This window comes from Sturnira hondurensis, unplaced genomic scaffold (assembly GCF_014824575.4).
Source record: "Sturnira hondurensis isolate 20B ecotype Veracruz unplaced genomic scaffold, ASM1482457v3 Scaffold0000880, whole genome shotgun sequence".
Taxonomy (NCBI): Eukaryota; Metazoa; Chordata; class Mammalia; order Chiroptera; family Phyllostomidae; genus Sturnira; species Sturnira hondurensis.
This window is the reverse complement of record NW_028073511.1, coordinates 6,627,486-6,644,029: the sequence shown is the minus strand read 5'-3', so window position 1 is coordinate 6,644,029 and position 16,544 is coordinate 6,627,486. Positions and strand designations below refer to the sequence as shown.

Sequence of the window (16,544 nt, the reverse complement as noted above, 5' to 3'; positions counted from 1 at the left end):
GGGGAGAGGGTAAACTGAAACCGTCTAGTTTCACGGCATGTCATTTAGTCAGTTAACTAACAAGCAATCCCTGAGCATTAACAGGGTTCAGAACACTGCCAGAAATGGAAGACACTTTGGATTCATTATGTTAAGAAATGTTTACAGACATCTCATCTTCTAACCCTCTGGGAGGTGGAGAAACAGCCTCAGTACCAGCACCAGAAATGGCACAGTGGCTGGGAGTAGGGGCTGTGGAGTCAGAACACCGAGTTCTAATCTGTATGCACCACTAGGTTGTGCTGCGGTAACAAGTTAGCCACGAAATGTCAGCCTAGAGACTGACATAGAGTGAGAGCTTATTAAATGGAAGCTTGAAGAGTTTGGAAAAGAGGTCAGTGTCTCTTTCATGACTGTCTCCAAGTGCAATTGTAAGGACAATTGGTGAGCTTGGATTCTAAAACCACAGATCCCAGTGGGTGTCTTTTAATGAATAAGCCAGATTCTGTCCACCTTCAAGGGTGATTTGTTTGAGTAGCAGAGACAGGACAAGGCAAGCACTCAGTCAGGGATCAGAAGAGTCAGAAGCGTTAACCTCCTCTCTAAGTGAAGATTGGTAAGGTGATGGAAGCAGGACTAATGGAGCAGAGACACAGGGGCAGCCCATGCACTTTTCAAGTAATTAGAAAAAGGAGGGGTCACCACTCAAGCTGCCAGGGGAGGCCCTGAAATCAGCAAAAGTCGCTCCATGAGGACGGAAGACTGCCTCTCTCTTTCTCCAGTGTAGCCCCAATGCCACAGTCAGGGCTTGGCCTCTGGTGGATGCTTCCTGCATGTTGATTTAATCGCACAGGGGCCCATGGTTCAGTGGTGTGGCAGTCAGTGCTGGTCAATGAGAGGTCAGCTGGGACGCAAGGCCAGTCGGAGCACCTCCATCTGCAATCGTATATATATATATATATTTACTATTTACAAAAGCAAGATTTCTTTTTGAGGAGAGGCCAACTGTTTTACTTCCCAGAATGAAGCTTACAAGCATGGCTAAGATGAATGCATTTGAAATAAGAGATCTCACAAACAGAGTGGAGAGAAAGTTTCCTCAGTCAGAGCAGACACTGGCAACGTTCCTATAAAGGGCCAGGAGTGAGTACTCCAATGCCGGCTTGGTGGGCCTCTGCCACAGCTCCACTCTTACAAAGCAAGCGCAGCCAGAGGCAGTTGGGCAGTGAATGGGTAGAGCTGTGCTCCAATAAAATTTACTTATGAATACTGCGATTTGCATTTCACATTATTTTCTCATGTCACAAGACAATATCCCTCTTTTGATTCTGTTTAATCATTCAAAAGTGTCAAAGCTATTCTTAGCTCCTGGGAGGTACGCAAACAGATGTCGGGCTGGCTCTGGCCTACCAGCCGCAGATCGCTGACCTCTGAGTTAGAGGAATTCTCCATTTCCTCGACTGTTACCAGACCACATCGCAGCCATATTTCAAAGATGGTTCTATACATGAAACAATATTCTCTAGCCTTTTGGAGAAAGAGAATGGACTCCATGGGCACTTATTGCATATTTAAAAAACGATGTAAATATAGAGTAAGATACATGTACATAAGACCCTATACAGTAACCTCACCAAAGCCAGTCACTGAAATCCATGAGCTGAGCATTGGAAGACACACTTCCCACAGGGATAGACTTCAAACGGGACACTGTGCTCTACAGTAAGGTCTCAATGAATCCTAGTGCTCAGAACACACACAGCGCCTTCATGGCCTCCCTGAGCACAGGGCCCTTTGTCCTGTCTTGGATTAGGTACCACACACCTGTGTTTGGCCAACACTGATCGTGAAGAAATGACCAGGTCACTGGAAGGGTGATCAAATGATGGCATTTAAATAAAAACTAACTAACAAACCTGAACCCAAATGAAAATATATTTTCTAGACCCTTCTCTCTTCACATTATTACCTTATCAAGTAAAAATAAAGCACTTGGGACAATAATTTAAGAGCAATTGAATCTGGCAATCAATTCTAAGAGCATGCCAGATTCTATGTGAGAAAGCCAAAACAGGGAAGGGTTATCCTAAATTCCCATGTCCTGGCCAATTAACTATCATCTTGAAGTCAAGCTGGCTTTGTGTCCCCAATCAGAGCAGACGAATTTGATAATTCCTGGTACACTCAGGAAGACAGACGTGTGTGTAGAACCTACGCGGAGCGCCCCCTCCTGGTGGACGGAGAGAATTCATTCATCCTGCTCTGCCAAACTCCAGCAAGGCTCTGGGAGCTTTGAGGGCAAAACAGCAGAGTCGAAGACAGGCCCAGGAGAAGACGCTTAACAACTGGGCTTTCCAAAATGAAATTGCTTGGGCTGAACTTTTGGCTCTGCGACCTGACTACGTAAGCTTAGAGAAATGTCTTAACTTCTTCTCCGTGCCTCGTGTTTCGCAAGTGGGGCACAGAGAAGTCCCGACAGAGTTGTGAGGAGTAAACGATGAGTCCGTGTAAGGGGCTGGTAGAGCGTCCGGCACAGAGCAGGCACTCAGTACAAGGTGGCCTTTGCTGGTAGCAGAGGAGCGTGTGAGGGACAGGAAGAACACTGCCCCAGTGGCAGCGACTGGGTGCTCACGGGGCCTCCACTGCTTGTTGTCTGTGGGCCCTCAAACGGACGTTTAACCTCTCTGGTCTCCAGTTGCTTTCCCTGTAGCACAAGGGGGACATTGCCTTCGGTTCCTGCCTGATGGCAGAGGGCTGGACCCAGGGACGCTCTGAGGACTCGTCCAGTGGCCATATTTGAAATTAATCAGCTACTTAACATAGCCCAAGAGTGGACAGGTCAGTGGAGGGGCAGAAAAAATGAAAGAACAACAAATAATTGGTAAAGGCTTTTTGGTTCAAGTTATTTAAGACATTAAACAAACAGGAAAAAAACTACTGTATTTTAAATATAAAGCAACCAAACAGCTCTGCACCCAGGGATCACAGAGGGTCACGTAATTGATAGCGATGATAACAGGCAGAGGTCTTAGCTCTCCTCTCACCCCTGCCTGGCCGCACACGTAAAGTGCTTGTGAGATGATTTTTTGGTGGAAATGGGGTCAAAGCCAAGGATTCCCACATATGCAAGTATATCTCATTCTGTCTCAAGCACTGTTTTCCCAATGGTAAACAATCCTAACCCCAGTTTGCCTTTCATATTCTTTTGGCTTCAAAATGGAAAAAAAAAAACACGCAAGAAAGAGGGACTGAGCGTTGCAAAGCTGTATCTACACCTGGCAATAAGACATTTGCACACTCATCCTGCTGATGGAGTCACAAATAAGGCGTGTGCAAAGGACGTTTCAGAAGAGGAGCATGGGAATCCTTCCTTTTGAGAAACGGTTTTGAGGCCTCAGTGCCAAGGTGCCTAGCAAACCCCCTTGCTCCCAGAATTAGCTCTGTGCTGCCAAGATGCGACCACGGGCCTGGTAGTGAATAGTCGTTTTAATGTGCATTGGGGCAATGTCAGGGACATTGCCTGATACAGAGCGAGTTTGTTCAGAATTTTGATTGGGGTCTTTTGTTGGTGCATTGCTATTGGTGGTCCAGGAAGAGGACAGCCAATGTCCCCTCTGAGCCGTGTTCTGGTTCCCAGCCTCCAGACTGTGTCCCGCAGGCAACTCACAGGCCTGTTTTTGTTTACCCATGAACCAGGACTGAGAGGCCCACCCTCCCTAAAGGGTGGGTGGAAAACCCCCAAAGATCTATAGACTGGGCTAGAAACAGGAGTGTTTCTTGTGATAGGAACAGATTCTCTCTTAAAGGAGCTCCAAGTTCTCACTGATCTTAGAACCCCATGCTTTTCCTTCCAGGTACCCCAGACTGGCTGCAAAACACCGGGAATCCAACACAGCAGGCATCGACATCTTCTCCAAGTTCTCTGCCTACATCAAAAACACGAGGCAGCAAAACAATGCTGGTGAGTGACGCCCTGTTGCGAAGTCTCCCTGGCAGTGCTGTCCCCTGCCCAGCGCATCTCAGGTACTCAGGTCGGAGAAGTACCTGGGAGCACTGCTGCTTGTTATTCGTCACTGTTGACACAGGGGAGGGGCTTGTAGATCTCGCTTTATGGCTAATGCAGGAGAAAAAGGCCAATGGGTCTTATTGCTGAGCCGAAGGGAGGGGTGCTGTGTGTGTTCTAAACCAGCCATAAGGTCGGGCACAGCGACCTGCACAGAAGGGTCCCGCCTCATACGGAGGCCCATTTGTCCCAAATTCATGAGCCTGCCTGTGCTCTATGGAAGTCCTGGTTGGAGCAACGACCTTCTTCTGGTGCCCGAACAATTTCTCAGGAGGTTGTCAGAGGCCATGGTGAGACAGCGCAGTCACCACAATGGTGAATGCTGAAGGCAGAGCCAGGCTGGCGGTGTTCTCCCTACCGCCTGCTGCAGGTGCATGGGGTACTGGGGAGGCCACTGCTCAAAGCCTGGCTCCTCCCCCTCTGACTTTGACCACAAAGCTCAGCACTCGGTTCTCCGGTGCTGCCTCCTCAAAATGTTCACAGTACTTTTAGTCCCTCCTTGGGCACTGTCCTTTCAGAATTAGCTAAACCTATTGAGTAGAACCATCAAATTGAGCATGTAGAACACTGGAGGAACTGTTAGGCCCTAGAGAAGAAAGGAAGAAGGATGAGAAAGTTTGCTTGCCCTTTGAATGGGAGAATGAGAATGAATGACCATCAGATAAACACCCAGTGGACCAGAACAGGTGGTCCAGGGCTCACAAGAGAAAGGCCTCTCTCCAGACCAAGGTGACCAGGAGAGGCAGCCCTGAATGGGTGAAAGAGAAGAAATTTTGGCAGGTACAGAGTTCAGACAGGGGTAAGTAAATAATTCAGTAATGGTTACTGAGGACCTGGATTGTGCCAGACACAGAAATAGATTCTAGAAAAAGAAAAAGAAAAAAGATGCTATCATCCTTTGAGGCCTGGTTGATGCAGAAGAAACGGCTTAAATTCACAAAATGTCAAATAACCAGACAAGAGATAAATGGTGGCTTAGTCAAAGGGAGTCTGAAGAGCTGATGAACTGTCCTGTGAAAAGGAGAAACAATATCAACCGAGGGTGTTCAGAGCAGGAAGAATTTACCATCAGGGCCTTTGAGAAACTTTCTCGAAAAGTTTCAACTAGATCATAAAGGTGAAAAGAGAATCCGTTGTCTGTAAACACTGGGTGGATGTTGTGGGGAGGGTGGGAAAATGCCAGCAGCAGAAAAGTGGCTGGAAAAGTAGCTGGAGCCTGCAGTGCCAGCCTGGGAGACTGGACTTATCGAGGGGGCAATGGCAGCCATTAGAGGTGCACGAGGAGGCACTATAAGGGGAGTGGCTTTTTAGAGACCATAAGAAGAAAGATGTGGAAACTATTTTGAGTATATTTAGTGCCCTTGCCCTTTTGCACTTGCACCCTGTGGTGGGTTGGGTAGTGTCCTCCACAAACTCATGTCCACCCAGGACCTCAGAATGCGGCCTGATTTGGAAACAGGGTCTTTTCGGATGTAGTTCGTGGTCTTGAAATGGCATCACCCTAAATCCAACGACTGGTGCCCTTACAAAAAGAAGAGAGGACACACAGAGACTTAAGGCTGGAGGCTGTGAGAAGACAAGTTAATGACCCTGTGGGGCCACCAGAGGCTGAGAGAGGCCAGCAAAGTCCCCTCTAGAGCCTGGTGAGGGAGCATGGCCCTGCTGACACCTTGATTTTGGCCTTCTGGCCTCTAAAATTGCAAGAGAATATATTTCTGTGGTTTTTAAGCCACCCAGTGTGTGGCACTTTCTTGTGGCCATCCTGGCAACAAGCGCAGTCCCTCAGAGCCCCGTAAAAGGGCCGTTACTGCCGCTTTCCCGGCTGAGGACTTGGAGGCGAGCGAGAAGACCAGAGGCTTGTCCTCGCCTCCCCTCCTACCCCTCAGAGCCAGCGCTTGGCTCCAGTTTTCAGATTCCACATGCAGCGCCCTTTCCCTCAGCCACAAATATCTCCCTTCCTACTTGTCAAAGCACCCTCAGAAAGTTTATCTCATCAGAGCCTTCCAGATTTTTCAAGTTATAAACGATATTTACATATTATCCGTGCTTACAGTTCTCCCATCCCCAAAGCCAAAGCTAGTTTCCACTGAGCATCACATATCAATTTCCTATAAACTCAACACTCTCCAACTTTCATTGTTTCCGCTTCTTCTGTTTCACCCTGGTTTTCTCCGTGATGGGCTTTGCTCTTGTGACTCTCTCTCCCCCTAACTCATCCGCACATTTCAAAGCGGCTGCATTTTTGCTTTCCCAGAATCTGTCTCCACAGATCCCAGTCCCTGGTGCTGTTCTCTTCTGCCTTTTAACAAGACACCACGGGTTCTTCTTCATTGTGACCATTGTAACTGTAGTTTGCCCACTCCCCTCCTTTCCCCTCCCCTTTCCTTCCCTGACACCATTCCCCCTGGTCATGGTCAACCTGATCCAAAAGTGCTTAGCTCAGCAGCCAGAAGCCAAGGCTCCTGCAGAGAGCCTGCAGGGCCCTGCCCCATACAGTCGAGACCCCCAGGCCCCTGAGACAGTCCACTCCCCATCTCTGCTCCCTTGAGCTCTGTAGTTGAGCTCTGTTCTCAGGGTGGAGGACAGCCCCTCACAGATCCCCCAGACAGCTCAGCATTAGCCCCAGGCTTTCTGTGACCTGCTCTTCTGCACCACTGCCCGGCTTTCCCCTCTGCATCTCCAGCTCTGCATCTCTTTCTTCAGATTGTTCCTTTTGTGTTTTCACTTTTTTTTCTTTTGAGCAGAGCTCTCCTTCCCTTTCCACCATCTCACCACCTAATGTCCTGGCCCCGATATGCACATTGGCCATCGGCGGGGTCCTTTCCTGCCTTCCCAACATCAGAACATGAAAGCCCCAGCCTTGGGTTGGGTTCTGCAGGGCATCTCTCCACTCCCAGGTGGGCATCAGAATGCCGTTGGAAAGATCCCCTCTGTCCCACAAAACTGCACGTCTCCAGCTACCGGAACCCAGACCCCAGCCAGAACAGGTAGCACAGGAGAGAATCATTGTTAGTGTGTACATTCAGCTCTTCCTCCATCCACTCAGCGAGCACAGATTGCATGACCTGGTTCCAACTCCAGGTCTGCACTGCTAGCTGTGCACCTGAGAGACTTGCTCTCTTTGAGCCTCTCTTCTGGCATCTGTAAGGCACACTAATCATACCTTCAACTTCTTCATCTGCCTCATAGGCAATTAATAGTGTAGCTGAAGTTTGTAATGCAGGTTCATTCATTTTATAAGTCAATGCCTGCAAATCCTTTAGCACAGTGCTTGACACATAGTAAGCGCTCATTAAATGTTAACTTTGATTATTATTATCACAAAAATGAGACAAACATGAATATCAGCATCAGAAACTATTTCTTCAGCTCTGACTTTTCCCTAACCAGAGCTTCCAAATTGCCTACCCATTTAGTCTCTTTTCTGTTTGTTTAACTTCACCTCCCAGTTTTTTGTGTGCATTGTCCTCCTCTCCAAAGCATGCATCAGAAAGGTCTGCTGGCCTGACCCTGGCAGTCAGACCTCGTATTGCTGAGTGTGACCCTGAGGTCATGGTTCTGTGACTGCCACTGCATTGCCTCCTTCTGTAATGGCCAAAGCCAGCCCCCTTGGTCCACTGGGACCAGAGTCCACCTCCATGTCCTCCGTGCCTGCCTGTTAAACTTGCTTTTCATTTCATTTAAACATAGCATGGATTTTCTCATGACAAAGTCTCAAGGTCCCACATTCAGTGAGGTGCTACAAGGGGTCACTTTCTTGTCACTTGGGACTTCCCACCACTACCCTTGGTTTGGGGTGAGGGAAACAGGACCTTGCTTCTGGACGCGCTGCATGTCCCCGTGGCTCAGAGGCAGGCAACTGCATGGTGGTTGAACTCACAGGCTCTGAGGCTGACTGCCTGAATTCTGACCCCCAATTCACCTCTTGTGGTTGTTGGGTAAGTTACATCACCGCTGTGTGCCTCAGTTTCTCCATCGGTAAGATGGGGTCATGACTGTGCATACCTCATAGGCATGCTGGGAACAATAGCCACCGCTGTGTTCAGATGCTAGCTATTGCTCTGAGCTGTTGTCTAGGGGCAAACAGTTCTACCCCAGCAGAGAGATCTGGGGTGAAAGTGCAGTTTGAGGATACAGTTGTGTGTTAGTCCATGAGTTTGAAGAGAACGCTAGAGACAGCATTCAAGGTCACCCACACTTATGGGAGGGCAGAGGGAGAGCAGTCGGGGAGAAGACTCAGAAGGCTCATGAAGATGAGGAAGAAGAGCTTTTTTATTTAAAAAAAAAAAAGAGAAGAAAAACAAGAGTGATCTGTGGCATGAACACTGTACAGAAGTCCATGGAGACTCTGTCTGTTGTGTCCTCTGTGTCCTTCCCTGACCGTTCCCACCTGCCTCAGCCCATCACTCGGATCCTGCTCCACCACAGAGCTGGCCCAGGAAGCTGGGCACCTGGGGGAGACCATGGGGCCTGGGAACAAGCAGGCACCCAGAGGGCATACCCACGGCCCTAGGAGGGACAGAGCAGCACTGCGTTTAGATCTGGCTGCAGGAGTCCCTGCTCTGGGCCCTGCACATCACTTGTTCAGCCCAGCAGGTAAATGTGGTATCAGTTGTTCAGTATTGCAGGTCCACAGCGTTCTAAAGCAGGACTGTGGGGAGAGCACAGGCTTCGTCCACCCCACTTTGGGCACGTCCAGTGTTGTGCCTGGACAAGCTGCAGTCAGCTCCACGTCCTGTATCCCACCTCCACACGTGCTGCGCGGCCCCAGTGGCCTGGCCCTCCACCTTCCGCAGCCCCAGCAGCCTCCGTTTCCACCCTCCTCCCATCGCTCCCTCTGCCAGCATCGCTGCTAAAGACCCTCAGGTCCTGGCACTGCTCCTCGCACCTTCCTCTGAGACGCCCCTGAGTCCCACAGGCCCCAGCAACCTGAGACGGGGCAGCCAGACTCCGAGGCTCTGCTGTCCTTGCCCAACCGCACACTCGCTTTGTCGCTCTGCTCTGGGACACCAGCCGGCTCCTCGGTTTGTCCCTCCCCTGAGGGGTTTCTTTTACACCCTAATGTGACTTGTCATCTCACTCTCTGTCATATTGCAAGAGGATCTGGGCTTCTCTCTCTGAATATCTATTTTGTATTTTGTGTTTCTTACCCTTGAAATGGTGTTTGAACAGATTGAACATCTCTGCCAAACTGCTTGTCTTTTAAGAAATTCATTTTAGCTACTTACCCTGATCTGGGCATGAAACATTATATTTTACTTTGTTTTTTGTAATCTCTCTTTTTCCTAATACTTTAATCCTGTAGCATCTACTGGTTTATTTCACTTTTTGTACATGTTGCATGTCCCAGGCATTTGACAAATGGAGCTAATATGCACCTTTAGTTCTCTATTCTTAGTCATTATTTTCAGAGAGCCTTTAAAACTTATTCTGCCCGATCCTGCTTCCTCCACACACAGTTAGCATCCCGGCCCAGTACGCCCATCCCATTTGGGGCCCACGTGTTGTATTGTCATGTATTTTTTCCCATTTTCTTTTTGGCTGGAGAGAACGTGGACATTCTCTCAATGCTTCTCCTACTCTGTTCACTCCCAAACATTCCCTGCGTCATCGCGGTGCGCACCCCCACCTTGACAGGGCTCTGCCCCCTTCCCAAAAGTCTGCCATGGCCCAAAGCCAGTGTCTTGCCTAACCCACACACCGCAAGCAGCCTCCTGACTTTTCCTCACCTCGTTTGCATAGTCCCTTTTCAACGCATGCAACACACATGCGTCTCGAATTGCCGGTGCCACATTTTCTGGGCTAAACGGCGTTAGTTCCAGTTTGGACAATTGGGGGAATTTCAAGTCTCCCTTGGAATTCCTGCGTCTCTTTGCCCTTCACGTCTAGCTTCCTCTTGTATTTACACCTCCGTCTTCCTGTCTTATGGGCCTTCTTCTGTTTTCAAATTTATGCTCCGCTGTCCCAGAAAGACTTTATAGCCACTCCCAGGGACACATAAAGCGCAGCAAAGCAACATAGCCTCGAAGGAGGTGAGAAAGGAAAACGGTGGGGGGGGGGGGGAGCATAAAATGGAGCCCGGGGTGAGCTACACAGAGACAGCGCCCCCGCAGCCCCGGCGCTCGCCCAGAGCCGACCACGAGCCTGGCTCCCAGTCCAGCAGACAGAAGGGGCCCCTGTCAGCCACGGCTTGGTTCTCCCAGAAGGTGAAAACAAACCAACGTCCCAGAAGAATAACAAATATTCTCAATTTGGGGGCTTGAGTTGTAGGCATGGAGGAGTCGTTATTTTCATTTCCTTTGGGCTGTTGCCCCTCCCTTCCCATTGGCTGTTAACTCCAGGCGACTGGCTTCCGGCAGATGTGACTTCTCCCCATCTTCCTGCTGCAGGCACTGTCTTCACCTGGCGCCTGCCACTCCTCGCCCTTCCGGTCTTCGCCTGTGCCCTCTCTGCTTCTGATGGTCATTTTTCTTCTTTTTTCTTTCCATCTTCCCTTGGAGACTTGTGAGACCTCCCTGAGCCTCAGGCCAGTGTCGCCGGCTTTCCTGCTCCTCTTCGTCATTTCCAAGATTTGGAGCAGCCCGCCTATGCCTGCGCTCCACCCCCCCTCCCCCCCACGTCCCCATGACTGCCAGGTCCCCTTGCTGGGTTTGCAAAGATGTGCCCCTGTTTTCATAGGAAGACACTGTGATTTCCTAACGTCCTCCTCCTGATATGTTTGTCCTAACAAACTCCTCCTGACTTCCAGAGAGCCTTCCTTGGGTCCCTACCCAGGACATGCTGGGTGCAGTCCCATGTGCCTCAAGGACACGCCCCCACACTCAGACCGAGTTGTCCCTCTAGCTTTGTCCTTCATTAGTTATAAGTGCAGTGGCCGTATATTCCAAACTGAAAATCAGATGTCTAGCAAATTGCCTTCATTGAAAATAATCAAATTATAAGAAACAGGTATTGCCCCAAGAAAATCCAGGACACGTGTCCCCAAATGAAAAGCACCTGGTTGGGGCTGAGCCTTCTGTCCCCTCCTTTGTCCTCTGTCCCAATCCAAACCTGGCTGCCACTGTGGGGGTGGGGGATAAGGGGAGGGCGCCCCTGTCCCCAGCACCTCCAGGCCCCAAATCCTTTGCCAGGACAAAAGAGTAACCGTCAGCCACCAAGGGTTCTGCATCGTCCTTCTTTTTCCAGATAAGCGTCAAGTTTTCCTCTTCCCGAGGCTCCCATCAGTGGCTTTACTTCCTGGGAGCCAGAAGCAAGCAGTGTGCTCCCTGGGTTTATTCTGAGAAAATTGATCATCACAGCCACATAGCCTGGGCTCCTTAAGCCCCTTGGGGTGTTCTGGAAACCTCTGTCAGCTCCTCTTGTCACGGGGACAATCATTCTCAGTGGAAGTCCTTCCTGATGGGACTAGGACTGGCGGGTTTCACTGTGGCTATTACCACAGTATCAGTTTACGTATCCCACCTCTCTCTGTTTCCTTCATCGTCTCCCGGGGCTCCTGTAAAAGGCAGCGTGAGCAAACGGCTAAGGCTGCGTTCTTCCTTCCTGACCTGTCTCCTTTCTCCATTCAGGCCTGAGTCTTCAGATTGCCCCTGTTTTCTCTCTTCTGAAAGGTGTCCCTGCAGCATGCCAGGCTCCTGGTCGATGTGGAGGGAAAACGAAATGTCTGTAGTGATGGTGACCTTTCTTTCCCTGCCATGTTCTCAGTGGTTTGTGGCCACACAAGCCTACCCCTGTCTTCCCACCTCACAGACCACACCGACACACCAATGGCCCGTGCAGCCTGCTCTTCTCCTCCCCACCCCATGGCCTAAGTGCCTTCCTCCCCCTCTATACCCCTCCCTCGTAATAAAATCTGTAAGACCCTTTAAGTACGTGTGTTCATGGGACCATCCCCACTTGATGTATAGAAAATCGAGGCTCACAGACTCCAGCTCACTATTCAGAAATGTACAGTGGGATCTGTGGGATGGGCCTCCAACTAAAGAAGTGAGCGTCCCATCAGTGGGAGGCTACAAAAAGAGGTGGGACCTTTGGAGGAGGGAACTGCCTAATCTAAGATGTCATCTATTGCAAGACACGATTATTTTCAGTACCATTAAGAAATAAAAACTGCTTTCAAGTAGACAAAAATTCTTTCACTTCAACTATAAGACTTTGCTTTCAGAGGTGTCAAGTGCGAAAAAATCATGCATCTTAGTCTCGATGAAATATGGCATTTGATTCCCATAGCCCTTTCTAAATGGAACATTCTAGTACTTCCTGTAGGCTATGCAGTGACATGGCCAACCCTCCCTTGTGCTTGACCTTGAGCCACCTTGTTGGAAAGAAAGCGAGTCAAGGTCAACATTGCTCCCTATCCAGCTCTCAGTTCTGCTGTCAGTCTTTCCTGTGTGGGGGTAGCACTTACCTCTTAGTCAGGGCTTGGGGCACTTTTCCTGTAAAGGGTCAGACAGTAAACGCTGTGGCCTTTGCCCGCTGTGCAGCCTGTCCCAACTGCTGGGCTCTGCCGCTGGAACTACAAAGCAGCCATGGACGATGTGCAAACAGTAACTGTGGCTGTGTTCCAAGAAAACTTCATTTATGGACACTGAAATGTGAATTTCACCTCATTTTCAGGTGTCAGGAAATAGTCTTCTTCTTTTGACTTCTTTCAAACCATCTAAAAATGTAGAAAACCATTCTTATCTCGAGGGCGCTGCAAAAATGGGCAGTGGGCTGGCTTTGACCCCTGGACTAGCGTCTGCTGGGCTCTGTTGTGGGCCCCCAGCTGTAATAGCAAGCTCTCTAAATGTGTATAACTCCTCATCTCCAATATGGAGATTACAATAGGGCTCCTTTGTGTGGCATTGTCACAGTAATGAGACGAAGTAATGCCTTAGAGCACCAAGGACAGTCCCTGGTACACAGTAGGCACGGATATGTCATAGCCATTGCTGCTGCTGCTGCTGCTGTGGCTTCGGTGGCTGCTGTTGGGTTCCCGGAGCCTGCTCCAGGCAACCCAGCTTTTAGTGCAATGTAGAAGCATGTGCTGCCCCCTTCTGGCCAGTGGAGGAATCAGCGCTAGACACAGCTAATCAGGTTTTGCTTAAGGAGGCCTGTGGATCTTCAAGCATCTGCGTACAGGGACTGTTTGCCTAAGCTTTGACTGGGGCTTCCAGAAGAGACCAGGTCTCCTTCAGGGGCTGTGAGCCAGCTTCACCATCTGTCCTGCACAGCCAAGTTAGGACATGTCCACCAGGCCAGTGGGTCCTCCAGAGGTCACTGGACGCCTCCCTAGTGACAAGGTGCCCCTGACCTCCTCTTTCTCTTTCCCCTCTCCCTCTCCCACCACTTCCAACCTTTACTTTCATGAACTTCCTTGACCCAAAATAGAGAAGTGTTTGAAGGGACTCAGAGGGGTCTGGGAGGGCTGTTAGCCCAGAACTAACAAGCCCCCGACTATCAAAGGGTCTGCGCTTTCTCTCCCAGCAGCATGAAAGCAAACTGCTGTGGGGTGAGGGTGGGAGGAGGGTGTTGGAGGTGAGGTGGAGCATTTTTCCAGATTCCCCAGGATGTGGCAAGCCCTGTTTAAAAGAGTGTGTGTATTTATTATTCCAAGCCACTTCAATCACAGGGTGCTTATTTCCTCCTCCTCCTCCCTCCCAGCCCTTAGCCCCCAGGTTGCAGGGTGGGCTCAGTCTGCAGGCCTGGCCTTTCGGAGGGGTGGGCATGGCCTGACCTCTCGTTCAGCCTTGGGCTCTGCAGTGAAAGCTAAGACGACATGTAAAAAGCAGAGGGAACGTGAGTTATAATGACGCTGCTCAGGAGCAGAAGTCACCAAGGTGGCAGGCAGAAGGGCTCTGTGTCTGTTCTGTTGGAAACACGAACACACATACTTTTGGAGGAAGACAGCTGTGTCCCAACCCGGGGCAGCTGATTCCCTGAAAGAAGACCTCAGCCCGGGCTATTATCATGATGGAGGCTCCCGGGTGGGCCCAGGACCACCACAGTGGTGAGGATAACGAGGTGACTGTCCTGCCACTTCCTCATAAAGCGGCCATTGCTGTCTCCTTTCAAAAACCACCTCTGGTCACAAAGGAACCCTTCAGGCGGCCTTCCCTGGCCACCCCTGCGTGCAAATAGCCAACACGGGGTGTTTTGTTTGTTTGTTGGGTTGAAGTTTTGCTTTGATTAGCATTCTCACAAGGAAAAACAAATAACCAAGGCTTGGAGGGACCCACCTCTGAGGTTTGGCGCGTCCTGCACAGATGCACACCCCTGCACGTGGAGGGTCCCTGAGGCTGGAAGCAAGGGGGTGGGGGGAGGGACGGATATTTCCTTCTGGCGCCTCCCAGAACTGGCCCAGCGGACTCCTCCTGAGGGTCTTTGATTGGGTTCATTATTGAGGCAGATGCTGGCAATTTATCATTTAACCGACTTCGCTGCTGCAGTGAGTCCTCAGGCGGTCGTAAGGAAGGTAGTTGGTGGCCACGTGGCTTGTCGCAGGGGCAGGTCGGGGAGGAAGGGGGCGGAAGGGGAGCGAGGAGGGTCCTGCATGGGTGGGCGCATTCATTAGTGGAAGGAGCGGCTGTTAGCTCTGTGGGGTGGGCTCCCCGGCTGGAGTATTGCGGAGACCACCAACACCATTCCATGTGGTGGAATTTCCCGCAGTCTGACCAGAATGAGTTCCCCTGGCCTGGCCCGGACTCATATGAAGGCCTGGGGAATAAAGGAACTTTAAACGACTAATTTGAACAAGAGCTAAAGGCTCTTTCACCCTTGGCTACTGTTACCTCCTCCCGTGCCACGGACATCTCTCGTCTTTGTGGATTGTAGATGTGGGGGCTAAATATCTGTGTGTGTCTCTCTGCACACTCACAGACACACGCACACAGCGCTTCCACGTGTTCTTCAGTTTCTGTGCACAAGCAGAGCCCATTGCCTACCTCCTTAAATAAACAGGGTCATGGATCAGTTAACCTAATAAGCCTGCCTGCACCTAAAGTTGTGTCAGGGACAGGACAAGTGTGGGTCTCACAGTGTCACGTTCCAGCCCAAAGATGGATGTGGGTATGCCCAGACCTCATCGCTGTAGTTGGTTTATGGTGAGGACGGCGCTAACAACCCCTCACCTGTGCTCTGAATGTAGACAGGCTCCTCTCTCCCTACTGCTGACGCTCAGCGGAGAACAGCGCTGGTAAATTGCAGGTAGCACGGGTCCCCCATTTGGGGTAGGGCTGGGGTGGACAATAACAAGGTGTGAAGTGCAGGTAGTGTGTGGAACCTTCTGACAACAACTACAGAGGCAGTTATGAATTTCCTTGTCAAATTCGCCACCGCTTGCCCGGGATGGGCAACATTCTCCCCATTTCACACAAGAAAAGCTGACGCGTCGTGTTCAGAAAAGGTGATGGGGCCAGTGAGGGACACTCCTCAGCCTTTACATTCTCTTGCTGCAAATGAAATAACAGTAAAACCTAAAGACTGAAACCAGGGTTAAATCCAGTCTGGTACTCTGAATGCATCAGCCGCTTAGAGAGGAGATTTTGTTGAAAAAAAGATGCTGCTCCGAAGAACTTGGACTTGAAAGTCCCCAACCTTCTTTAAAAACCTGCTCTAGAGCTGCCTTTCAGGAAGGCGCCTCAGCCCACCTCAGTGCAGAGTAGCCTCATTAGCTAAAGAGATGCAGATGTTCAGGACTGAGGTGTCAAGCAACACTTTGTTTCGCTTGCCTTGTTATGCAGACCATTTTCCAATCTGCACGTACGTTTGAGTCCCCTGGGGGTCTTGATACTGTGCAGATACCCACAAAGTGCGTCTCCGCAGGCCTGAGAGCTTCTGAGTGTCACCGCAGCTGGTGGCCCAGGAGGGTGCTTTGGGAAGCAGGGTTCTGGGCAGCGGTCTCCACGAGGGGACTGTTCATCCGTGTTGTTCGAGGGCCCAGCTCCGCGTATGGCTCAGAGCAGGTGCTCGTACCACCTGTTAAGTGAATGAATGAAGCATAACTCAAACACTTCAAGGTGCCCCTACCCTGTCTGCTTGTTTACCTGAGGGGCGTGGAAAGGGTCTAACCCAGCTCCTCCGTGTCAGGGCCCTTCCTCCAAGCTACTACCTGGTCCGCCCTCATTGCGGGCCACATTTCAGGCACTTCTATTCTCTTGATTATCTTTGAAACTTCTGAGCCTTCAGTTCAAGTTGCTGATGTCCTGTGACTAAAACTATCTCTCAGCTGAGAACATACAATACTTTAATAAACTCTGTGATATTAAATTGAGCTTCACTGGGGGGAAACACCACCACCACAAAGACTTCTTTAGAACCAATCCGTCAACAAAAGAGTGTGATAATCCGGATGGTTTTCTGAAGACCATCTGTGTAGTGGTGATATTTGCACAAGTGGCATGCTTGTAACTACACCTTTGTCACCTTTAGTTTTATAACTACATGTAAAGAAACATTATATTCACAGTTAAAAGGTTACACTTCAAGACTCAGGAGAGAAATCACAAGAGACCAAATTTGA

General features: G+C 50.1%; 1 protein-coding gene across 2 annotated transcripts in view; it reads left to right on the top strand.

Moving 5' to 3' along the window:
• Nucleotides 1-16,544, top strand: part of CLIC5 (chloride intracellular channel 5) — a 153,657-nt gene that overhangs the window by 114,752 nt on the left and 22,361 nt on the right. For both annotated transcript variants that reach the window (XM_037054154.1, XM_037054146.1), the window contains exon 4: nt 3,834-3,940. In XM_037054154.1, coding sequence (XP_036910049.1) covers nt 3,834-3,940 — 107 coding nt within the window. The remainder of the gene's footprint in view (nt 1-3,833; nt 3,941-16,544) is intronic.